Source organism: Chaetura pelagica, unplaced genomic scaffold, assembly GCF_000747805.2.
Source record: "Chaetura pelagica isolate M959 unplaced genomic scaffold, ChaPel_1.0 scaffold189, whole genome shotgun sequence".
Lineage (NCBI taxonomy): Eukaryota > Metazoa > Chordata > Aves > Apodiformes > Apodidae > Chaetura > Chaetura pelagica.
Genome location: NW_009970716.1, coordinates 4457619 through 4484741, shown reverse-complemented (window position 1 = coordinate 4484741; position 27123 = coordinate 4457619). Strand labels below are relative to the sequence as shown.

The 27123-nt window shown below is 35.8% G+C and overlaps 1 protein-coding gene across 1 annotated transcript; it reads left to right on the top strand.

The window, feature by feature from the left end:
• Positions 1-6149: 6149 nt before the first annotated feature.
• On the top strand, positions 6150-26261 carry DTHD1 (death domain containing 1). The gene is made up of 10 exons (XM_010006158.1): positions 6150-6426; positions 10073-10883; positions 11402-11732; positions 12398-12577; positions 13400-13644; positions 14968-15132; positions 16641-16930; positions 18068-18312; positions 18409-18592; positions 25972-26261. The coding sequence occupies exons 1-10, from the start codon at positions 6150-6152 to the stop codon at positions 26259-26261; spliced, it is 3018 nt and encodes a 1005-aa protein (XP_010004460.1).
• The last annotated feature ends 862 nt before the right edge of the window (positions 26262-27123 follow it).

Below are 27123 nucleotides of genomic sequence, written 5' to 3'. Positions count from 1 at the left end.
ATGCAGATTAACTGAGAATAAAACCACTCAGAAACCAGTAGTAACATTTGCTCTAAAAGTACCTCTCGTGTAGAGGTGATGGGTGAGTCAGAAACATTGAACTTGACCTCACTCTCAGTGGGAGTCTGCAAAGCTGGAAATTCAAAATACAACCCTAGGACAGCTTGAGTTTTCTGGAAGTTAAGGAAGCTCTGCCCTACTGCCTTTTCCCAAAGCACACAATATGATATTTCTCTGGATTAACCCACTCCATGCCCTGTCTTGAGCCAGTATCCCCAACCTGTTGATAGAGTGCTACAGGCTGGTGATCTCATAGATTAATAATATACATTGATAGGTGTTTCAATGTGAAGACAACCCGAGAATTTTTTCTGCAGTACTGCTTTATTGGAATTCCTTGCGTATGGGGAAATAAAAGCATTTCCTATGTACTAGATTCACCTGAGTTCACAAGCCTAAAAATGAAAACAGCAAACTTATTCTAGGAAGGCAGGGAGGTTAAGCACTTGCTTCAAATGAAAGGCACCTAACCAAGAAAATAAAAATAAAAAAATAATAGTAATAATAATACCTGGCATCAGTCTCTTATTCTAGCTGCTGCTTAGGGTTTTTCCAAGAAATCTGTCTCAATAAAAGCTAGGGAGGTAGCTTCAGCACCTTCTTTTCAGAGTACCTGTGTTCAGTGTGGGACTTTATCCCGACACATCTCTCTCATTTATATTTAAAGGTTATCAAGTTGCTGTTGAATACAAAGCAGCTTCAAAGCATGCAGCAAGTTCCTTTTTATTTCCTTGCTATTGATCTCATTTAGGGGACCAAGTTATCTTGGTGCAACTTCCTGTCAGCTTTGAGAAGGCTAATGGAGCATTCTTAAACTTATTTGAAAATAAGTCCCTCTGAGGAACTTTCCTTCACATCAAAGTGCTAAATTTTCTCCGTATTCATAATTTGTGCAGTTCATTGAATCGTAATGAATCACACATCATTAAGGTTTTATCTACACAGTACTGGGTTGCTCAAATTCTGCAGAAACCAAATATGATACATTTAAATATACTATTAGTTTTAAAGGTCACTGTCTCATATACCTCCTTCCTTCTTTCATTTTATTTGTTGCTTGAGAAAATTTGGCATAGAAAGTAGTGAAACATAATAGACCTCACAGAACTATTTTTAGAGCAAAAAATTTCCAAAGTACAATCACAGTTAGAATTGTACATAGTTCAATATAATTTCACACCTTTTTTTTTTATCTGGAGAAACACATTCTCTTTCTTCTATTTTCTCTTTTCTTTGTTTTCTGTCCAACCAAAGAAACCAATGCATGATGGCTGGCTCTCTCCCCAGGATTCTGATGCTATTAAAGGGACTAAAGTGGAGGCTTACTGTATATAAAAATAATTATATACAAATAATACTTTAATAGAAAAGTCATAATGAAAATATCCCATCTATCCATTAATAAGTTCCTAGGAAGTTCTTTGGTTAAGTTAGAAGGTGAGAAGTATCAAATCTTTGAAGTTTTACTACAAACACCCATTAGATACGGTTTCCTTAGTTTCCAGTTTCTATTGAAAAAAAAAACAAAACATTTGAGAAACAGCCCTAAATGAAAAAAGCTCAAAGAAAAGTTAAAAGTAGGACAGCCACCTGGGGAGTACCAGTAACCTTAGTTATTTAGGTAAACAAGGGATGGCAGAAGTATTCTGTTGAGAGTTTTGAATTAGATTGCTATTTAAGAAATCTCATTCAAATACTCAGCTTACATTACAAGTTCTGCTGAAATTGGTCACACCATACCATTCTAGATGCAGATAGTTACAGTTCTTGCAATCTTTTTCACCTTCTTCTACTCAGAAAAGTTCAAACTTCTTTCAAGGATTGCTTTGTACCAGGGATATTCCCTAAAAACAACAAAAGTTTAGTTCCATGATTGAGGACAGCAGTATAACGGAGACTAGGACTTTGCCATTAGAAAGAGAAATAATATCAAGCGAAAGCAACACTTTCATGTTATGTTTCTACAGCCTCTACTAATTAAAATTGCAATTAAAAAAATGCCACTTCAATATTGGATTGAAAAGCCTACAGTTGTTCTTACATAATTAAACACTAACATGAAAACTACATTAATCATGTTTAATAACTACAAAATGCTATTGCTGATCACATCAAAAGGCATTTTTCTTTCAAAAATTAGTTTTTCCCAGCGCTTATAATTAGGTTATCACTTAACCATATAAAATGAGACAAAACAGCAGAGAGGCTGTGGAAATTACTATCTTCTCCAGGTAAACAGTTAATCAAGCTTCTGACATTGTAAAGGCATTGCGGTAATCTTGTCCTTTCCTTACAAAATAATTGGAAAGCCAATGTATCACAAAAAGCCTGGATTCAAGGTAATTCAGTTTTGTATGCACAAACAAAAAACTGTGCAAGACCAAAACCTTGACTAAATCTTTTTGCTTTATGCACACTGATATGGCATTCAAATTACATACTCTGTCCAGATACTGCAATACAAAATGCTTTGTTTCTTTATGAAAGTTCAGGATCCTGGAGGCCTTCACAGTTGTTGCATATAGAACAAGATTTTTAAATTAATTTTAAAATAAAGGAAATTCTAGTTTAAATTAATGCAATAAACCCATTCATTGCTATTTCTACAGTGTAGCAAGGGTCTAAATGAGTATGAAGAAAATGTAAGAAGACCAGATTAGGGTATGTCAGTAACTGGGGAAAGGCCCCCTTCCCCTCATATCAAAACTCATTTCTCTTGTGTGTGCAAAGAGTTGTCTGCTGTAAGAGAAGCATCAGTAAAAGTGGTTTGTATTTCTTTCACAAAAGGGAGGTACAGGAAATGCATGTTATAGTTCAAGCTGGATTTCAGGCAGAGTAGGTTTTAAGCTAAATCAAGATTATCTCCCCCAGAAGAATGCAAATAATACAGTATCTGGATTTGAGAGCATATATTGATATCTTTATTTTACTCTACATTATTTCTGTATTTTGTAGGTCTATGCTCAACTAGTAAAGGATAGATTAGAAGGGCTCAGAAATGAGAAAAGCACTGTCAGCACCTTGATCCCATGTTCAGTGTGTTAGTTCTATCCCAGCACAGCTCAGCATGGCTTGTTTTCTCAACAGTTGTTGCCTGAAACTTCCATAAATGCTAACTTAAATATCATGGCAAATTTAGGCCAAGAGTACTATGCTGCAGTTAAGTGAATATAGGCACATACGTGGCTCCACACGAGGGTTTAGCACAAGCTCAGTCTTCCCTTCCAAATGCTGGAGTTTTGCCCTTCCTAATGTGAGGCTCATCCACACTGATTCATGGTTAAGATGGTTTAATGTCAAGTACTGCAACTGTGCTAGGGAAGATATACTTTTTCTGGCCATGTTATTTCATTTTTATGTATGTACATATATTATTCTATATTAATTATTAAATATATCATATATTTCACCATTATATATTATTATATATTATGTTATATGTGTGTATATATACACACATGACTTTCTTCAAAGCATCCAGCACTGGTCCCTCTGGTATATTTTTAAATGAAACATTCACACAAGCATATAATATAATCTCTATGGCACAGCACATCTACAGCATTTTCTTTGGTTTTCTTGTACTGTTATTATGGGCCTTAGAATATCAGGGATAGGAAGAGAAATATTACACATATTTTTATATATGGGGATATCAATAAATGCATAAAAATGTGTTTCTTGTCACATACCAAACTTTGTATTCTACACAGAGTATAAAGGGAAAACTTACTGGGTTTGCATCATACAGTCTAATCTCTTCTCCTACTAGAGCAAAGTCCACTCCCTTCGTTATCAGCTATGTAACAGTATTAAGGTATTCTGAATAGAAAATGTACATCTGCTAAATGATAATTTAAATTTATATTTTGATCCCCATTTTCCTAAATTGATATTTTGTACCTCCTACATCCAAGGCCACTATTTAGTGTGGATGCAAAAGTTCTCCTTTTGAAGGACTCTTTGCATAATTAGAGAATATAGTTAAAAGTGAAAGTAATAATGGAATAGGAATTATTTTAAAACAAAAATCAAGCACAGAGCCAATTTTCCAAATTGTTTTCTTGCTAACAGAGTAGGATCACAATTTCTATACAATTGCTCTCCATAGCAGCAATTGTATAGTGAGTGTTTCAGCAAGAACGTAGCTTACCTAGTTACCTCCCAATAAATTCTTACACAGGCCACTATAATTGCAGACCTTTATACAATGTAGTTCTTAATATTTTTACAAAAGCTTATTTATTCTATTTCATACATGCTTACAATGAAGACCAATATAATTTTTTTACCTCTAGAACTTGAAATTGTTTCAACAACCCATTAAAAAATTAGAATAGTTTCTCTTTTCCTATTGATTCTGTTTCAGACAAATATATTTCCTAAACTAACTAATGTCTTCTTTAAAATATGCGTAGAGAACTTACACAAATAGCATGTGTTAACTGAAGCAGGAGTTAGAGATATAATTTTTGAGAAAAAAAGCCTCCAAACAAAACAGTTTGCTTATGGCAAAGGAAGTGAATATAAATCAGTTCTTGAAGTATCTTCTAAAACTGTGCTTTTAACAGTGTATTGTAGTAGCTTCTCTTAAGCTCTATAACTTTCAATGAATAGCGTATTCTGATAACAGGTCCATTTATTATTTATGTCACGTACAAATGTTACTTTTTAAAAATCAGATCTTCCTTTCTATTTAAACTAATGTAATTTTTCATAACTCACAGGTGCACATCACTACTTGATTTAGTCTGAAGAAATCTAAGCAAATACATAGATTAGAAAAGATCCAGAGCCAATGAATCCAGTTTTACTATGGTTTGGGGAACAATATGGATTCACACTGAGAAGTTGGTCTATGCAATACTGTACAGTAAATAAATAATTAAGCATTATTACCTATCTTTTTTTTTTTTTTTTTTCCTTACACATCCCAAAAATCTTGGGTAAGAAGATGACATTTTTCAGTTTCTGTACCTGAATGTATGTTCTTTTTAGAGTTCCCTTTTCACTTGGAATAATTTGGGAAATTCTGGAAATGCTGGAGCATCAGAAATGGGAAATAGGTTAATTATACCTTTTTGTGTTAGCTGTGCAGTACACTCTAAGTGTGATCAAGCAAACTGTAATGAGTCAAAAGGAACTTTCCTTTTGAATTTAGTAATTACAGCTGGTTTAAGCTCATATATTTGATTAAAGACTCTATATATTTCATCCTTATTTTAACATTTATACAATGCTTTACATCTTTAAAGCACCCTGCTGACATTACCTTAATAGTTCCTGCAGTGCTTAGATGCAATTTTCAGTGTGCTTTTATATCACAGTCCCTTTTTAATTACTATTTAAATCTGCATTAATTATATTTATAGTGGCTTATAAGAAGAAATATTTAGTAGGAAAGCCACTGTACCACCTATTCGTGTAGTACATTTCTTAAATTAAAAAATATTTTGCTGTATGTGATACCTCAGATTTAGCCCAGTACTGAACTAACCTATGCTGAAACCTACTTATAATTCAAATACATCACCCAGACTGCATAGCAGCTTGGACCTGTCTCACCTATTTAATGTCTCTGAACAACAAATGACGTAGGGTTGTCAGAAAATGTGTCAAGTGAACTGCAGCATTTACTGTTGGCAATGAAAAAAACCCACACTTCCTCATTGTTGGTGACTGTACAATTATGAAATCACAATTAAGCTTGATTTCAGAGGCACTGATCATTTACAGCCACTGAAGTGAGAATTTGCTCAGAGCTTCTGAAATTTAAGTCACTGCTATATAACTGAGTTACCCAACCTTCCTTAAAGGTGCATGGTGTACATTGGTATCTCTTGGCAATCCTTGCCCATAGTTACAGGAGAGCCACGCCTTTCTGTCACCTGGTAACTTCTTAATAGTCAACATCAACTCAAGAGTTTCTGAGCTAGAGTTTGATTTGTAAGTGTATGTGGAATATAGTACCTTTTCAAACACTTTTTAGGCTACAAACAGAACAGTGTAGTAGCCTGAACCAAGGACAACACCCTGTGGAAGTGGTTGAGCTGAAAAAAAAAAGTGTGGGGGTGTATTCTGAACATAAAATGGAAATGGCTGAAAGTAACATTACATCTGCAGGAAAATCAGGCCAACTTCTGGAAAAAATCTGGCACCTGAACTTGCTAGCGAGAGATGTGCTTCTGAAAAGTGATCTGGATAATGAAGGTACAACAGAGTATGTTCTTAGACTGATCTCTTCAACAAAAGAGCTCAGCAGATCTCTAAGCCAGCAGCTGGAGAATGTTACAGAAAGTATTCAAGACACTTGCAACTTGCTGAGTGCTCTTCATGACAAACATGAGGAACTGGCTGTAAGTTCAGGCAAGTATGAACAGACTTAGCTGTAAACAGAATGGACTGATTATACTGGATGTTAACTTCTGCTGCATTATGATGCTGGGGGGCTTTACTTTTCATCTTTTAGCATTTCAGTATTTGATCATTCATTAGACCAAATTAATTCCCATTTCAACAGTTGTATCACTGTTTTATAGTGTCACATGAGAATTGATACGAGACCCCTAATTCTCATTATGTGAGGAAAAAAATAATGAACTAAATGGAACTGTTTCAAAGTTTTATGTACAGCATGATTTGGTGGGTTTATCTTGGCCAGACACGGGCTGCCAACCCAGCAACTTACTCCCCCTCCACAACAAGACAAGGGGAGAAAATAAGATGGAAAAGCTTGTGGGTCAGAATAAAGACAGGGAAATTACTTACCCATACTGTCACGGGCAAAATGGACTCAACTTTGGGAAAAAAAAAATAAAAAAAAAATATAGCAAATTAAAAGATTTGGATAGTCAGAAACAAAGGCAAAAATTTAAAACTTTTACCCCATCCTTCCTTTTTTCCAGATCCACCTTGACTCCTTTATTCCCAACTCCTCTACCTCCTCCTTGTCCTGAGGAGTGCAGGGGCATTGGGAATGGCAGCAGTCAGTCCGTGATAGTTCCCCTCTGCCATTCCTTCCTTCTCACACTTTTCCGCACTCCACCAGGGGCCCTTCCCACAGCCCACAGTGCCTACCAGGAAAAGCTCGGCTCTCTGTGGACTACAGATCCTTCAGGGAATACCTACTTGCTCTGGCATGGCATCCTCTGTAGGCTGCACAAGGGATATCTGCTCCAGCCTGGTCTCCCATGGGCTGCAAAGAAAGCTCTGCTCCACACCTGAAGCATCTCCTCCTTTCCTTCTTCTCCAGCCTTGGTGTTCATGGGGCTGTTTCTCACACTTTTTTCCTCACCCCTCACTGTAATCTGGTGTTCTTGCCCTTTCTTAAGTATCTTTTCACAGAGGCAACACCAGCCTTGCTGGCAAGTTCAGCTCAGTCCCTCAGTAGGTCCACTGTGGAGCTGGCTGCAACCAGCTGTGTCTGGCAAGGGGCTTCCCCAGCCTCTCCTCATAGTCTGCCCCGCAGTCCCCACTGCCAGCACCTTGCCAGGGGAACCCAACATACATACTCTACAGTTCTTTGCAATTAACAATATTACAATTTAAAAGATGACAGTAAAAATAATAAAGACTTCAGCCTTCTTAGTGCACAGGTAAACACATGGAATTTAATTTCTTGCATTTATAATAAGGATGTGGATATAGGTAGTTATGTTATTTATTGTGAGGACCAAATCCAGATTTTATGCAGGATCATTTTGTGGTGACTGAAAGAACTCTTCCCTCAGAAACAGCATCTGAAAAAATATTAGTTAAATTAGAAAATAAAGCTGGCATTTCTGCATTTAGTAATGATCTAACAGCATGATGCATAGACAGAGACTCCAGGCAGAAATCTCTAGTTATGCCCACATCGATGAGTCTTCCCTCTGCAGGTTTACAAAGTGCCCACAATTATAAAAGAACATTTTGTAAAAAAAAAAAAAAAAGGACCTGCTTCCAGGCTCCAAGATCAAGGTAACTTTTCCCTGTTGACCTTTTCCAGGTTTCTAAGAATTCACTGTCACTCTCCTTCCAAAAAGCTACTTTTCCTCATCTGAAACATTCCCTTGAAACAATCAACAAAAAGGTCTGAAGACAGTTGCATAAAAAACAGCACTGTATTCTAAAACAGTGTTATCAAACATCAGAGAAGCACAGAAAGCAGTGTTAGAAAACTGATGGTCGTGGTGGTAACACAAAAGAAGGCTTATTTTGAGGTTAACCTTGTAATAGAATGCAAAATTGTCTTTTCATGTGACACAGTTGGGTAGTGCAAAGTTACAAGGCGGTGTCTTTGCTTGGCTGTAAGCACTGCAGTATTTGAAAAGCCATATTCACAACGTAGAAAAAAGCCATTGTTTCAAACGACCCCCTTATCTTCTAATTTGATTTTAGGGAAGTTTAAAGAGCTGCACGATTTGTTTGGGGTTTTTTTCATTTGTTTTGTTTAGAAAATGTAAAATTCAGGGATGAAACACATTTATACTGGCAGTTTTGCCAAAGCTTGAACTTTGCCTTACAGTGAGACTGGGAAGTGGTCTTTTACAACCTCTTATGCAAACAAAGCTGTGTTATTTCCAATCTCTTTTATTTCTCAGCCTTGTTAAACTATTTAGAAGTTCTTCAGTATTGTAAAAGTGGCCCTGGAAAAAGAGCAGTACCTTAGAACATTTTTTCTTTTGAACTGCTAGTGGAAAAAAGATATTAAAAAGTGGGGGTTTTCTGTTTGTTTTGTTTTGCCCCAAACCAAGTAAAAATACACTAACAATTCATTTGGGAACCAAAAGGGTATTGCAAATCATTTTTAGGTTGATTTCAACAGGAAAAAAATCTGTATTCTGAACTGTACTTGTTTGTGTGTTATTAATCAGATTCAGATAGAGATGAAAGGCATATCCAGATTATATAGCATCACACATTGCTATATATGATGATATTCTTATTCAATAAAACCATATTCCAAATTAAAACTGAGATATTGATTTACCTCATATGACGTTATTGAAAAAGTGAGTGTAACCCAGTGGTTTCCCATCAGATTTGTATCAGCTCTTTCTATTGTCCTTCCCTTGTGTGTCTCTGCCCACTGCAAGAGGACATACACCATACTGTTTCATGCTGCACAGTTTTCTTGTATGTATTGATTTCCACTGGATTTAAGCTGCAAAACAAAGATTTTCAGGATTTCATGTAGCAAACAGAAATAAGCAAGACATTTTCCAACAGGTTTGCAGCATACTTAGCTAACGAAGACACAGTTACAGAGACTCACAACATAAGGTGAGGAGAGAGTTGAAAGTAATACATCTGAAATCCTGAGAGTATATAGAAAGATTTCTAAGGAAATATGTAAGATAAGAAAAATGAGGCATTATACATTAAATAGGTTAAAGATAAAATCTTACATGAATGGCACATAGTCACTGTGGTTTTTGTGCATCGTTCTTCACCATGTGTTTTTAGTTATAAGCAAGATCAATTTCCACCATTCCTATAACTGGATGCTACAAACTGCTGAACTTTAGATGTGCTGATGGTTTTCTGCTGCCCTCTATAGAAGAATTTCAAAGCTGCTAAGCATGTTTAATGTTGAGCCTATGCATAACATCTTTGTTATAGACCAATGCATTAGAATGTTTCAGGATTCAATTTTAGGCAAGATATATAATAAACGCTTAGTTTAAAAGCTATTTCCAAATTCATTTGACTATTGTCTACCAATTTCATGCTTTAGATTGATTGTCATTAAGAATTTAGCTAGTTTCTTATCATTAGAAAGGTTTTCATTAGAACTGCCACAGTTGTACTTGGACAAGTACACAAATGTACTTGTCTATATTCAGTTCTTCAGAAAGTCACTCAAATTGAAAATAAATAAATGCAAAAAATATTCAACAGAAGCCAGGAACGACACTGAATAGCACTATGGAATTAGGTGGGATTCATTAGATATGTGGATAAGAGTTTCCCCATTTTTGGCTAGCTTTCACAGTAAAATTCAATTGGTTACCTATTTTTTTTTCCTCAGAGTATAATGGAATTATAGATTGCCTGCAGAAAATGAAGGATTATTTGATAAATACAGCTTCATACCTTCAAGAGGCAGAAAATAAGCTTCATGCTGATAGCTGCAGACAAGATGATAATTCTCAGATCCAGACTGCTCACAAGGCATCTAGAGAAACAAATGTGTGTTGTTCTGAAGAAGAAGCAACAGAGTCTGTGCAAGCATCTTCTAGATCTAGTAAGCAGTCCCAAAGACCTCCTTCCCTGAACAAGACAGAAAGTCAGAACATTAATCAAATCCAACCAAGAGAAACCAAAACTGTAGAAAAAGACATTGGTGCATCATTAGCTGAAAACGTATCTGCTCAAGAACAGGATGTTAGCAGAGAACCTCCAATGAAAAAGGAAGATGGTGAACACAGACTACTAATGAGCTCTGTTATGGAGAAAAAACATTACAGTGGCAAGGATAAATTTCATGGAGGTAGCTCTGTTACTGAAAAATCTTCAGAACTCGCTTTTCAAGATGCTCCTACAAACAGTGAGGAAGGCATTCTATCTGGAACATTGAAAGATGTTTATGACAGAACTGTCACAAATCTTTTTGAACAGGAAAAGAAAGCAGTAGTAAAAGAATCCTCAAAAGGGGTAGAAAGTGAAGAACACAGACTGACTGAACAAATGGGAGACAGTAAAATGGAAACAAATGAGATTTGTAGGAATGATCTAACTACCTTCAAATCTTCAGCACAGACATGTGTTTTTACTGCTGTGAATCCTTCTACGAATTATTCAGGAGGAGTACAAAAATCTAGGCACTGGATGAAAAAAGAGTAAGCACATATTCTTCTTTTTAGGAACAGATGTACATAAATATTGCTTATTAGCAGACATAAATATCTGTGGGGCCAGAAACACTGTAAATATGTATTGAACAGCTGCTGGACATGCACATAATAGTAGTTTACAACTTCTGTATGTGCAATGAAATCTTCCATTTGTTCTGAAGAAAACTGTATTTTTCTACTTGATTACCCAATTTTTTTATGCCACAGAGGGACTAAGTCACAGCCAGTAAGGAATTCCAAAATTACTGAAAATCATTAGGAAAGGACCCCAATTAGTCAGTTTTATAAGAATCTGTAATAATCTGTTCTGCAACAAGCTACACATTAAAATTTTCATTATTTTCCCATCTATTCATAAACATATTTTTTATGAATTCTCTACTTGTGCTACACTGTAGCACAATTACAGTAATCATTACAGTAAAGTATTTAATTAAAATTACAATACAACACCTCACCCCAAATGCAAATAATAATATTTTGTATTCTTTTTTTTTCTCCAGATTTCTAATGGAAGAGAGTGGTAAGAATGAACATAAAGTAGTTTGTTTTATTAAAGCCCCTGCAGCTGCTCTAGAGAAGCTGAAGTGTAAGATAGTCAATGACATTAGTTCCTTGGTGGTATACGATTCTGAGGAGCTGGTCAGCAATGTCATCAGTATTGAATGCTCTGGTTATGAGAAAGAAATCCCTTTCCCTATCAACATTGCAATCCCATTTACTTCATGCTTCAGAGGAAACTATCGGGAGATTATGGTGAAGGTGACTGATGTGAACTTCCAATCAAACTACTTAACTCCTATTTCATTGGAGGGATACCAAGGAAACCATAAGGTTGGTAACCTCTTATCTGAGCATCGTAAAAACATCATTCCAGCTTCCCAGTTAAGCCTCTGTGGAGTTATACAAATAAAGTTTTCAATAATAAGCCATATTGCCCACTACATGGGGTTAAATTGAACTTTTCTTTCTACTTTCTCAAGAGCTAATTCTGTTTGAAACCTTGTTTAACAAGATCCTTTTTCTCTGTTGTAATTATAAGGCAAGTCCTTAATCCCACAATATGATGATCCATGATTGGTTTGGTAAATAAATACAATACATTGCATTATTTGATGAAATTAAAGCTTAAGGGTAATTATTTTACATTCAGATGACAGAGAAGTTAGACAGTTCTGTGTATGAGTCTAAACTCCATCTTAATGAAACTATGGATAGTTGTTTCTTTTTAACTTCAGAAGAATTGCATTGGATGAAATTCAACACTCAGTTTACAGGGTTATTTAATTTCACCCAAAACATACACTGGAATATTAATGATGTCACTTAATGATTAAGAGATCACCAGATATCTGGACATTCAAGTAGCAATAATATTGAATTTATTTGCATTTAGCACCTTGCTCTATAAATAACATTGTTTTCTCAAAATGCCAATCATCTGCAAAACACGTTCCTTTCCCTTCACTGTACACTAATCCCAAATTTTCTTTTTGTAGGAAACCTTTGCAAAAGTGGAAATTTGTCAGCTGGGTGTTTTTTCTGTGTTGTCATGCTTAAAGAAAGAAACATTTACCGTTCCAAAGGTAGGACTCTCACAGAAGCTTAGCATGGATTCTAGAATCTCTTTTGATTACCATCCAGAAACATTCAGTTCTCCAGCACCCATGCAGTTAAAGGTGAGCTTGATTATACAATACTTGTTCCGTAAAGTCTGTTATCTGATCATTTCTGAGGCAAGGATGCCAATAACATTAAAGAGCAACCTGTTCCATTATTAGAAGTGAAAAGTGGTTGCAGCTCTAAACCCTGTATACACAGCCAATGGTTTAATGTTAACTTTGTTAAAACCACGTAATATCGTCAGTAGTGAACAACGGCTCTGGCTAAAAAGAAGTATCTACCTTTGTTTGATATACTTCAGAAAATAGTGTTGTTTTCATTAATGACATAAGTATCAACTCCAAACTTTGACTGGTTGGCCCAGTATTTAAGTTTATGGATTCATTTTTATCACCTGACTTTCATAATTTGTACAAGGCAGTGCAACAGAAGGTTTTGTCACCTCTTAGGCTGAGAATAATCTCAAAATCTGCTTCAGTTAAAATGCGTTTCTCCCTCCCCCATAAAAACATTGATTCTGAGGCATAGAGAAGCTAAAATTAACAGTGAAAAAATACAGATTTGAAAAATCTGAGAAAATTATCAAATTCTGAGGGAGCTCAACAGTTTCAAGACTTGGACTCAAAGCAGGAACAAAACAATAAAAACATTTTAGTCAGTAAAGGGTCCTGGTTTTTACGACATTTAAGCACTTTGTTGTGCATTTTAAAAAGTGATGATATATTGGTAAAGTTGTTCCTTGGTTATAGAGAGGAGCCTAGAATTTCTGTCATAATCTAGTTCAATTCCAAAAGACAAATCAATCTGTAAAAATATAGGCATGTAGGAGAAGATTTATTAATTTGTAAATTAATTGTACAATTGCTTTCCATACTTAGGTCCAGCCAATTGAACCATCATTGGTTTCAACACTGAAAGCAAGACATGATATATACCACTCAGTTGTATCTACTAGCCCACTGGTTTATGTCCAGCATCCTTCAGCCCAACCATTTAACAGCCCAGTCACTATTACTCTACCCTGTCCTCCAAACCCAGAAAAAAGAAGGCAAGGAGATGAGTCAGAATATGTGAGAGCCATTAGTGCTACAGTAAAGAGGGTTGCCATGGCATATCATCCTCGGTAAGAACAACTTCATTAATAAATTCAGTATTTCAAAAGCATCAAAATTAACTCATTTTAATAGTTGCTGATTTTTTTAATATAAAAATATGTGAGTTCCTTTATACAGTCTGCTATAGTCAGATATGTTGTTAGAAACACTAGAGCAAATCCCCACAATTCTTATGCTTTAGCTTTCTCAGGCATCAGATAAATTCATATAGCGTTTGATGTATAGTATTTAAATATACTGACCACTATGGTTTTAGCAGGTGTAAGGAAGAAAAACGTGTGTTTCTTCAGCAATAAATGTTCAGCTATTTTCACCACAGTCAAATATTGCATGTAGAGAATAACCACACCTCAGAAATGCTTTGGTCACTATTTTAACGGCAGTGGTTTGGCTACCCTGGGCTTTGAATTTTCTGATCTCTACTTCTAACACATTACAATGTCTGAGTAAAACTTTCTTACACAATGAACTGGAGTAGGTTAGTTTTGTGATAACTGCCACAGTAGATTAAGGTCCTTTTGGAATCTCTTAAAATAACAATACTACATGGAGATGCCTGAAAAAAAATAAAATCTCCTCATCTCAGTTGTTAACTAGAAGTTCAATGAAATTTCCCCATCATTCACAAAAGGATACGGATAAAATATTTTGGTGAAAAAGAAGGCTGAATATGACCTCATCTATTTTGACAGTCAGCAAAATAAATGGTGTTTTTACCATCTCACAGAGGGAAAAAAACCAATCTGAAATTACCTTTTGATTATTGTCCAGTTCTGCTTCCTTGGGCAGCTTGAGGTTCAGAGAGGCGTACTGAGACTTCTTAGTAGCAACTGCCTTGGGTTAAATGTCAGCTTTGAAGTACTTCCACTTCAGGTCATTAAAGAGTTAGCTTATTACTACTGTGCTAAACATTAAAAAAAAAACACATTAAAAAAATTATCTACATGCCAAGATCATTATTATCTTGAAAATAAGCAAGGTATAGATGGAGAAGGCAGATATCTACTTCTAGAGAATCTAAATCCTGATGAATGCCTCAAAAGCAATCCATAATAATTTCTGTGCATGATATTAACTGATAGATTAAACAAGATTCATTTTTTTCCCCCCATGTTTTTCTGGAGAATAGGAAAAAAAAATAAAATCTCTTAACAATTGTGTCACTTAGGTACTCAAGTATTGTTCCAGATGCAGATTTTCAGCAAGGTGAGAAAAATACATGTAGTCATCAAGGAATGGAGAAGGGAAAACAGAGCCACAGATACAAGCACACTCTGTCTGGAAGACCTAATTTTAATTCTGTTTTTTCCTGTAAATCCTTGGCTTTCCAGGACTGTGAGTGCTTCTGTGAGAAAAAGTGGGGACAATCTCAGTGATACTTTGAAATTATTAGGTCACAGAAACAAAGAAGAGGGGTGGAAGGTGTTTGATGATGTTATTATCCAGAATGCACGGAATGGGCTTGTATCATTTGAACTAATGGAGCATTTAGAAAGGTAATGTATTAATACTTCCTCCCCCCCCACCCCCCCACCCCAATTTTTTACTAAAATATCATAGAATCATAGAACTATTCACTTTGGAAAAGACCCTTGGGATCACCAAGTCCAACCATCATCCCTACTCTACAAAGTTCTGCCCTAAACCACATCCACCACCACCACATCCAAACAACCCTTAAACACATCCAGGGATGGTGATTCAACCACCTCCCTGGGCAGCCTATTCCAGTGCCTAGCCACTCTCTCTGTGAAGAAATTTTTCCTAATGTCCAGTCTAAACCTCCCCTGTTGCAGCTTGAAGCCATTTCCTCTTGTCCTGTCGCTAATTACCTGTGAAAAGAGACCAGCACCAACCCCTGATGAGGTCTCCCCTCAGCCTCCTCTTCCTCAAACTAAACATTCCCAGCTCATTCAAGAGTTCTTCATAAGAGTTGTTCTCTAGGCCCTTCACCAGCTTTGTTGCTCTCCTCTGTACTCGCTCCAGCACCTCAATCTCTCTCTTGAATTGAGGTGCCTAAAACTGGATGCAATGCTCCAGGTGCGGCCTCATCAGTGCTGAGTACAGGGGGACAATCACCTCTCTACTTCTGCTGGTCGCACTATTTCTAACACAAGCCAGGATGCCATTGGCATTTTTGGCCACCTGGGCACACTGCTGGCTCATATGCAGCCGCTTGTCAGTGAGAACCCTCAGGTCCTTTTCTGCCAGACACTTTCCAGCCACACTTCCCCAAGCCTGGAGCGTTGCCTGGGGTTGTTGTGGCCCAAGTGCAGGACCCAGCACTTGGCCTTGTTGAAGCCCAGACCCCTGACATTAGCCCAAGGATCTAATCTATCCAAGTCTCTCTGTGGAACCTCTCTATCCTCATGCAGATCAACACTCCCACCTAGCTTGGTGTCATCTGCAAACTTACTGATAATACACTCTATGTCCTTATCAAGATCATCAATAAAGGTGTTAAACAGATCCTAGTGTATGGATCAATGGAAATTAGTAGAGTTAAAAAATCATTCACTATTAACTATTAACTTGCCAGCATCTCTTTATTCTACTTGGCAGTATGAGTTAATTTGTTACTCATAATTATGGAAAATATAAATTTGGCTTATATTTTTTTTTTCATCTATAGATTGTACACGATGTAATATATACAAAACTTGAAACAGGAAATGCAGGTATTAATCTTAATTTGAAAAATGTGATTTAGCTCTCTACAAAATCATAGTATTTTTTGGAATTTCTTATTAGGAAATATTATCTTACGTTCACCTAAAATGAACCTATGTATTTGAATTCATAGATACAAACTCAATATACTTTACATTATACAAGCACCCAAATTTCTATCCTTTCATTTGTTGGAAAGGACAATGAAAAGGAGGTAGCAAAAGGTCCATTGGAGACTGAGCCCTATATTGTTTTGCATAGCAAGTTGTTAGCAGTTGATAAAATAATTTAAGATAGATCTATTTATTTGCTTGCCTTTTTTTTTTAAATACAGCTTTGTCGTCATTCGCCTGTCTTTCCTCTTGGAAAGCACATATCTTCTCCTCTTTGCTCAGGCTCTGGAAGAAGCTGTTTGTAGCACAATGGCGAATGTGATACTGTATCAGAAAAGAGAAAACCCATATAAAATAGTAGTTTTACTATCTGCATCCAAAGAATTGACCCGGGAACTTCAAAATCTCCATGAGGAGGGCTACTTTGGTCCCCCAGAACCTACGTACCAGTTCTCATTAAGAGAAGGAGAGCAGATTCATTTTAGATTTAGAGGCAATATTATTGCTTCAGGTAAGTTAATTGATTTGTGCATCTGGATGAACATTGGAAATCACCTCATCTGTTCAGAAATACTGTATGTGAACATTAGTAGACTGTGGTTAGTCTGGCCCCTTGGAAACTGGTGTTGATTTATCTTTTATTTCAAAAGGACAGGATTCCATCAATGGCTTTTTAATGGGTAATGATTATTTGGTAGGAACTAAACAGACTAAAAAAACACCACCACAACAACCAAACAAAAAAACACATCAGACTGCTATTTTATCAATGTAAATTCACCTAAACTGAGGAAGACTGAACACTGAAATCCTGAAATCCAGGGTAAAATGTTACTTTTTGTGTTTGTGAGTTGCACTATGAATTGAGGTGATCAGAGAGATGTTACACTGCTTTGATGAGCAGCCTCAAAAATACAGTGTCTGACACCATTCTGAGATTTGTGTAAACAGAGAAAGAAGACGAAGTTTCAGAAAAATTTTCACCCAAAATTTTATGTAGTCTCTTATATCAATTTTTGAAAGAACGTATAAATGTATATTTGGTTCGCTGAATATTTTGTACATAAACTCACCTATTGAAAACTCAATTTACCCTAAAGAAGGGATTAGTCTTCAAAAAGAACTCTCCAGCCCCCAAGGAATGCCTGCTTATCTATGCAAAGGAATATGTTATAGATGTATCCATTAGAATGGAATTAGAAATCTTAAAAATGTACCTACCTCTCTGCCCCCTTTCATTTTGCTTTTGCAGATAGACAGACATCCATCCTGGATAACCAGAAACCATACATTTCTAATACTATTCACAGAACTGTTTTATTTCTCACTCTGTTAATGTCCTTCCTCCCTATTCCTGATCCTTACTTTTCAACGTGTAGTGCAGCCTTCACCATTTATTCCTTATGCCAACAATTCAGAGGCTAAGACAGCTAACTAGGCTGACATTTCATCTGCAGAAACACACTGGCAGGAACGTTCAAACTTCAGATGTTCAACATAATGTAATAGTAATGGTAAAGTGCAATCAAATAATATGGGATTATCTCGATTTGACTCACCCTAATGGATTATTTTAGATGTCACACATCTAAATAAAGTGTAAACAATTTTTGTTTGTTTGTTTGGGTTTTTTTTGTATGAACTGCAGAGAATGGAAAAGATTTTGGAAAAGTTTACAGGCTGATTTTTCATTCACAAAGAAGACCCAGGCTGGAGCTTCAAATTAGAGAAGTGGATGAATTTGGTAACCACAACTCACCTCATTACAAAGGAACAGCAGTGTTTTATAAAATTACCAGAGAGATGATAAACAAGGACTGGGAACAACCCTTGCCATATGGTGAATATCAACAACAGTCTCCACTGTGTAAATTAGCACTAACGTTACCAAAGGTGGGTTTCTCACTTGATAATATTAGAGATCTTTCCCTTTTCCCTTCCCACATACTTATCAGTCAAAGGGATCTTGGTATGATGTTTATGTTACAGATACACACAGGAGTCACTGATGGATCAGTTCTGATCCATCAGCAATGTACAAACACGCACATGATTTCTCTTAGCAGGTGGAAAGGACCCTCATCTAAGCACAAGCATGGAAAAAAATGTGTAGCAGAACTTTTTCTTACCCATTTGCTCTCCCCAAATTGTATGGCCCTTGAGAAATTTTTACGTATGTTTCAGCTTATACTTCATGTATCCTTGTCTTGGGAATGCAGAATTGCAAGTTGTAGGAGCATTAAATGGTTTATGTCACGTTTCTTTTATCATCTGATTCTTCCTGTCACAGTTTGACTCAGGTCCGACAACAATGCTCTCGATCCCCTCCCCCCCCCACCCAGGTAGGGAAGGAGAGAGAGAAAAAGAGAGAGACTTTGCTGGATTGAAAACTAAACTACACAGCTTTAACTAAAACACTGATGAATCATACAAGAAAATATATACAATTATATACAGATATATTCAGGTATGGGCAAAAACCTCTCGCCTCCCCCCACCCCAGCAACTCCCACAGCACTTCCCTGAACTGGGAAGAGTCCCGAGGAATCCCGGAGCTGCTGCTGGAAAAGAGCAGAGAGTTATGGGGGTCAGGAGATCTCGAGCCTAAGGGTCGACAGTGATGGATGAACAGAGTCCTCCCCAGACACCGGCCATGGATGGAAGAGAAGGGCGAAGAAGAAAAAGGAAGGAAGTTGTCTTCTGTGATCTCTGACCTTCCTTTGAGCTTACGTAGATATATGGAATGGAATATCTTTGGCCAATTTTGCTGTCTGTCTAACTCAGCCTCCTACGGGGGGGTCACAGATCTCCCCATAGTGTCTGAGCCGGCAGAGTGCAGGTGCGGCCTTGAAGCCTCAGTAGTTAGAAAAACATTCTACTGTCTTATCAGCCTAGCAGAACACACTGTTGCTAGTTACAAGAAAGCTTACTGAAGGAAAAAAAAAAATCAGTAAAAAGAAAAATTGGCTTCATCCTGGCTCAAACCAGGACACTTCCAAGGCTTTGTGGGCAATTGTCTCCATCTCTGGTGAAAGCTATTTCTACATAATTTAATCTTTAATATTCCTGCAATGAAATCTCATTGTATTATCTTCAAGGAGTCTAGCTGTCAGCACCCTATATTGTACAAATTGCTGCTGCTAGACTACTGCTATCAAATTTGCATACATTTTAATATCAAAATATGGTTTAAATCTCTGGTGACAACCAGTAATATCTGTCTTTTAAAATTTAATTTCCTTCACTCCTCCTTAAGCTATCATCTGCAAATACATTTTTTTAATTTCACTAACATACCTCTTGATTTATCTCTCATTTCCATTCTTCCAAGTAAAAATTAAGAACAGTTACGTGCAGAAGATTTTAAAGGGAGATGTTTTTTAGTGACAAACTCCATATAAAATGTAAGTTTTCCTTTGAGAATCACCTTTCAAGCACTTTGCTTTTTAACTTGGCTATCATTCCACATGCCTAGCTTCCTTCCTGTTGTTCCACTTCACTTAATCTTAGTGCATAGTAAGAATAAGATTTAAAAGATTGACATGCATTTATGTTAAACCAAAAAGATAATTATCAAGTACCTTAGATTTGGGTTGGCATTTATGGTCTACTATTATACATATCAGTCCTTAAGTGTTCTATCCAGACTTTTCAAAACCAAGTATTTCTGACTACCCCTTTTCTCCTACAAAATTTCAGGCTGTATTTCCTCTTTCCCATTGTGGTGGAAGTCTTGAATTCTGGTTAGTCTGTTTTATCATGTAAGAAGATATAACATATGTGGGTACCCAGTAGCACCCAGGCAGAATGCTCATTGAGATGGAAATACATAGAGGAATTGTGTAACACAATCATTGCTGGTAATAACCTTTGAGAATATTTTCTCTAAATCTATATTTTACTAAAGGTTCTACTTTCAGCTCAATTAATTGAAGCACAGAGGACCCAAGTTTGATGCACAAAACATCTTCTAAGAGACACAGTTACTATATCACTTCAGAAAATCAGTGTTGCAGTTTCTTGAAAATAATTTTTCTTTTGCTTCTGGACATGAATTTCAAAGAAGTCAGAATCTTCATTAAATGCAAATGTTAGGCCAAAAAAAGTGAAAAAAGTGCTTGAAAATATTACATGATTTGCATTTTCTGTCTTACACAGAATTAAATACCTCTTTGTAGAACGAAGAATAGCATAAAACATCTTCCCTTACGTTGGAAGTCATAATGTTATACTTTACTATTGCTGGTGAACCCTCCTACTTTTTCATCTATCTTATATGCATCCAGCATCATAATTTTAAACTGAAAATGCCTTAAGTCAGGTTTTTTAATAGAGAAGAACTATTCCTTAATAATTTAGCTTGTTCAGTTATAATCTTTTTAAAGGAATTATAAAAGCTGATTATTTTACTTTAGTGAATAATTAGTAAATTAAATACAAAATATACATACATAAATACACCAATTACTACTGATATAAACATATGCAAGGCAAATGGGAATTTCACCCACACCACTGTCTGAAATATTAATTAACACAAAGTTCTAATGTGCTACTATTTTGCTCTTCATACTTTCTTCCAGCCAAGTAAATCTTGAATTCCATACTGAACAAACTTTAAGAAGAAAAAAATACTCTCTTTTTGGCTTGTTTTCTGCCTGAAAGAAAAAAAGGGTAGGAAAACACAGTTTTCTCAAGGGAAGCTGGTTAATAGTAAAGTCCCACATAGATCCATGCTAACTTATTCATCAGAATTTTTTTAATAATTAAGTGAAAAGTGGGTTGACAGTACAAAATATTCAGAGTACTAAAGCTGCATGTGATGAATCACAGAATATGATGACACTGAGCTACTGAAAAATAAACTAGAAAATTTAAATGTCAATTAGTGTTTGGTTAGGGTGGAAGTACATATCTGATTTTATACTTACAGACTCCAAATTACCTATTACCAGTAAAAACAAATATCTTCAGTCATTTGGCTCTCTGAAAACTCAGAGCATTCAACAACAAATAGAAAGGTAAGCAGAATGTTGAAAATTATTAGAGAAGAAAAATGAAAAAAAGATTGTGCCATATATCTGTGAGGCATCTACATCATGACTGCACTCTGCAGTTCTCATCACAGAACTCAGAAAGTGGATTTGGAAGAAGAGGAAAAAAAAGGAGGTAATCAGAAACATGGAGTGGTTCTAGGTAGAGGGACAATACGTTAATGACAACGCTTCAGGCAGTTTTGATAGAAGTTGAAATACTGTGTACACAGATTATGGAGGAACTGAAAAAGGAATTAGTATTCCCCTTTCACAGGATATCAGAACAATTACGTTGGTAAGTGGCAGATGTAATCAGTAATATAAAAGAACATCATTTTACATACAAAATAATCAAAAGGTGAACTAATTCTCACAGGATATTTTCACAATTAAAAATGTGTTTGAGCTAGAAAAGGAATTGACTGAGAGAGAGACACACAACCATATATTAAACATAGTAACCCAGGTGCAATTAAAGACTGAAAGAATGAAAAAGCAATTCTAATTACTTACTCTACCTTATATGTTCTAAATTTTTAACACTGATGAAGGCACTGACAGTAAGGATTAACATAAGAACTTTTATCCTGTTTTTATTATCTGTTATCTCATCAACATATTTGAATCAGAGGTATCTTCACATTTAGGTAGGCTTTCTAATTAATCAAAGAAATAGAAGGAAATAGTTAAAATTGGATGAGAAAACACAGCTATGAAGAAATGTAATGCACTAATTGTACAAACAACTATACCAGCCAAATTCTGTCAAATGCAACTGCTATTTACCACTTCATTAAAGTCCAAGTCGTGTCAATGTTGGTATAATATGAACCAAGATTGGCAACGTTCGTAATTAGTCATATGTTAATGCTATTAACATGTCTTGCTAAAGCACCACATTCATGTGCATAGACATGCACTCAAGAAATGTTCCTTACATTTTGCTGGGTTCTATCATCTGTGTGTGATGTAGCAATGTAGCGATTAAGATGCTATATATCTCACCAACATATCAAAACATAATGCTCCCTGTTCATATCTGAGTAATGATGGGTTGTTATTTGTGTTGCTCACATTCTTATGTCTTAACTGTTAATTAGTTGACTGTAAGTTGTAGCATTGTTGATAGACAACTTCTTTCCTCCCAGTATCCTGGGGAGATCTTTCCTCGTTTGGGAATAAAATCCCAAAAGTAGAAATAAATGCAGGGCTAAAATAGCAAATCTATTAAACATTTCTACTATTTTTTTGAGTTAATAAATATCTTAAGTTTAGATTTACCATGTTAGCAGATTAGTTTTAATACACATGAGAAACAGTATTGCCAGAAACAATTGACATTTTCTCAGCAAAATGTGATTATCATAAAGCTAGAACCATCCACGATGCCTGATTTTGGCTGTGACAAAGACAGATGGAATGTTTTTTAAGGCAACCATTCTGTCTACATTTTTACTCATCTGTAGAAAATTTCCACCTAAATTTCTCTTGAATTGTGGTGAGAAGACAGTAACTACACAGATTATAGGCTACTTTTATATATATGTGTCCACATTATCCACTCTGTTACAAATATATTTTTGTCAGTGGTGAAAGCAGTGGATGTTTACTTTGCATGCAACCATCCACATCAGTTTTTTAACATAAACATGTTACACTTACACAGAAATAAGTAGATCTTCACTAGCAATTCCTATTAATGGAGCTTTCATTTCCTCAGCATTAGAGAACTCCTGTTGGTCATACCTGTTTTGTTTAACACAAGTTAAATACAGTGAATTAAGTTCTGATGTCAAGTATGTGTGTGAACATCAGTGGTATTTCTACTGATTTCAAAGCAGCTCTATTTATGTGAAACTGGGCTAAAGAGATTTAAAAGTTAATTTCTCCTTTTCTGTCTGTCCTGTTTGATATGCTACTAGAGTCTGGTCATGTCTGAGAGCTCCATTTGGCAAAGCCCTTCAGTATTACTGGCTGAACTCAGACTGTTTTGCAAAAAGAGATTGTTTTAATACATACAAGCACAATCAAATTACTATTCTGCGGAAGTTTTATGTCTAATGACTCGCTAACAGCAAAATAGCATGTTATTGTCTGCTTCAGAAAGGCCACGGCTTAGCTAATGGAAGGGCCTTCCAGACTAGAAAACTGCTTTGACCACTAAGACTGTTTTATTTATGCTGTCAAGAAGAACAGTGGGGCCACAGGCCAATGTAGCTGAACCATGGGTGAACTTAGCGCTTCACCACAGATATTTAATCTTTAAAGGCAGATTTAATGTTTTAGATCTAATGCACTGTATATTATTACAATATTTATAGACAATACTCATTTTCAATTCATCTCATTTTCACTACTATTTTAACATTAAGCAGCATAAAGTGGTTCAGATTAAAGTCAATGCATGGGTAATTGAGTTTATCTACAGTAGCTTTTAAAATCTCATACAGACCTTTGAGGTGCTAAATTCTCAATACTGAATGAAATAAGTTTAAATGTAAATGCATAATTAAACAAAGTCAAATACAGTTGAATCTTGGAAGAAAAACAATGCCCCCTTCTGGAAGAGCTTTATGTTTTCTTTATTTTGAGGAGTTTTTTTAGCCAGGTTGTGCTGCCCCTTCTCTAGGGCATGCCCAGTAACAGAACTGCTGTAGAAGCACACAAGATGAGAGAGATTCAGATCCCAAGACTAGTTTAGTTTCGCACTGCCAAACAGTGCATGCTGTGTGCATCCTGTGCACCCTGAAATGCCCTATCAAGATGACTGAGTTTAGGCCTGATGAAAAGTTGTGTAATTCACAGGTGAATAGGTTACAATTATGATTATATTGACCTTTTGCATGTGTACATATGAAACACTAAAAATATATAAAATCTGTAATATAAAAGTACTTAAGACAAGCTCAGCATGGCTCTGTATACCCAGCAGGAAACAGGAGAGTAGTTTATCGAATCAGATTTTCATGCTCTAAGTTCACAGGTGCAAAAAAGCAGCTCAGTGAATAAACCTGGAGTGTGTCTTATGGAGAAAGTTGTGCATAAACAGCCAGGTAATGCAACTGAATGTGCGTGACAAAAATAACGTGCACTAAAAGAGAAAAATTACAGCTTTTAACAAAAAAAGAGTTGTCCTTCACTTGATTTAAATTACTATCTTCTTGTGCTTAGTGCTTATGTAACTAATTTTTTTTCTAAATGGAGTAGGAAACAACAGTAAAGGCCACAAGACTTTCCTCTTTATCAGTCACAGGGAAAAAGGACAAAGTATTTTTTCCTTTCTCTGCAGTGTTCAGAGGAAGAACTCTGTACTTTCTCATGTAAGTTGTCTTTGAATTCTGATTATTTTTAGTTATTTAGAACTAAAAGTTGAACTGTGTAAAATGAAAAACTAAAGTTAGAAATATATTATGTTTTATAGAGCTAACAATAGCTACTGCATACCTAGAAACTGTTACTTTCCTTCAAACAGTATGGTATGCACACAGTTGTAGTAAAAACACAGAGACAGCATCACAAATTAATCTAGTATTAAAAATTAGAACTCAATTAATGCATGAAGGAAGGTTCCATACCGATTTTCTATATACCCAGTTTCTATACAAAACTGATCAAAGATTTGTAATATTGTATAACTTACAAAATTTTCCGTAAGATGCAATGAACATCCATTTGGTGTAATCAGGCTTACTTTCATTATTTTCACTGCTGTATGCTGAGCTATACATGCTGATGGTGTTAGCTGGTTTTCAATAATGACACAAATCTTTTATGTAGGTAGAACCAATCTTAAATGCTGATATATTGCAATCAACTCCTGTATCCTATGCCTCAGTCCTTACTCATTTATTCATTACTCTTCCTTCAACATATTTGCTTTGATAGCATGTAAAGTTGATCAGCCGTCCACAAAGAACAAAAAGAATTTCTTCTGATTCATCAGGTAAGAACACACACGATATATAAATATAAATAATAGCTACATTTGCTTTTTTTTTATGCCAAATTTGTTTCAGCTGTTACTGACATCTTAAAATGTCATGCTCAGAAACCAAAGTAGTTAATATGTTAAAAGATACTGGGGAGGGCAAGTTATCTATTTTCCAGTAAATGCAAACACTCTTGTAAGATACTGTTGTGGTGAGATGCTTGAACAGCCTGTAATTTTCTGTATAAGGAGGTTCAGTTTGCACTGGAAAGCTCCAGTATAAGTGATGTATCAGTAATAGCAAATGCCCAAACCCTTTAATTTTATTGCTAGCTTTCCCCGTGCAGTTCCAAAAGTTATTGACAATTTTTGAATATTCTTGTGACTAAATTTCCATCACATTGCAGTTATCAAAAATTGCATTAGAAATAAGAAATGGTGATGTTTCAAGAAAAGTAAAAAAACCTCACCATGTTTATCTGGGGAGCTCACCCACTGAGCCTCCAGCATTAGAAAGCTTTTCAAAAGAAAAATAGCTTTACATAGCAAAAGAATAATGCTCTTAATTTACTAATTTTTGCCCTTCAGAGGCCCTGTGGGACAGCTTGCTATACTGGCTTGCAGAAGAGCTTGCAGAAGATAATACATCATTGCTTGCTTTATGCTTACCTGTCCGGCGGAGCATCCTGCAGCTTATTACACTGAAGTGCCCCGATAATTTAACAGAACAGATCTATGAGCTGCTTTGCTGCTGGAAAAAGACCCTTCCAAGGTCAGCTGATAAACAGCAGCTCCTGTCTCGCTATTTGCGGAAGAGTGGCAGAAGTGATCTTTCAGAAGAACTTCGTTTGAAGTGGCAAAATAAAGTGTTCACTTGACAGAATCTTTCTTTTTGAAAGGTGTGAATATTTCTGTGATATCTTTGGATGAACAAGTGACAGGGATACCAGTGAGGGATAAGACTGCTTGTTTATTTTTACTTTGCAATGTCTTTACTAAAGGGAAGTGTAGTAGCAATGCTTTGCTTGCTAGAAGTGAACCTTTCTTCTGTGGAAAAGTGAAATATTGAAAACACAAAAATGAAGAACTACAGACTGGTCTGCATAGGTTTCTAAGGATGTTAATTGTTTGCAGATACCATACTCAATTAACATAGAATTATACTTTAAACTCTATGAATTATCACTATACTTTATTCAAATCTTATTAATCATTCCGTGATATACGGATTACTCTACATCCAGTAATAATAGCTACTAGATTCTTCAGATGAAAGCATAATATATCATCCTAATGCATAGACAGGAGGAAATCCTTCTTAATTTTGGGCTTGTTAGTAATTAATCCTGAATTTTATATTCTCAGTGAAGGCTTTGTATCCTTGTGAATGTCAGAGCAGATTTCAGTGTTACCACATGTAAATATCTATTTTCAGAATTTACTGGATTTGTTGCCTCACTTTTATCTATCATGATACTGCTTTTTTTTTTCAGGTTACCTTAAAATTTGGAAAATACGTATTTCTTCATATAAGTTTTAAAATGTATTGTTTTGAAATATTATTCATTATACTGAGTTCTTGTACACATAAAAATAACAATTTGTGATTACACAGGCTGTCACATCTGTGTGATTTCCCTGATCACACAGATCCCTGTGATCTGTTGCAGCAATGCAACAGATGCAGCTTTTCCTTCAAATCCACCTGTGCAAAATTATTTTTTTTTACTGTTATTCTTC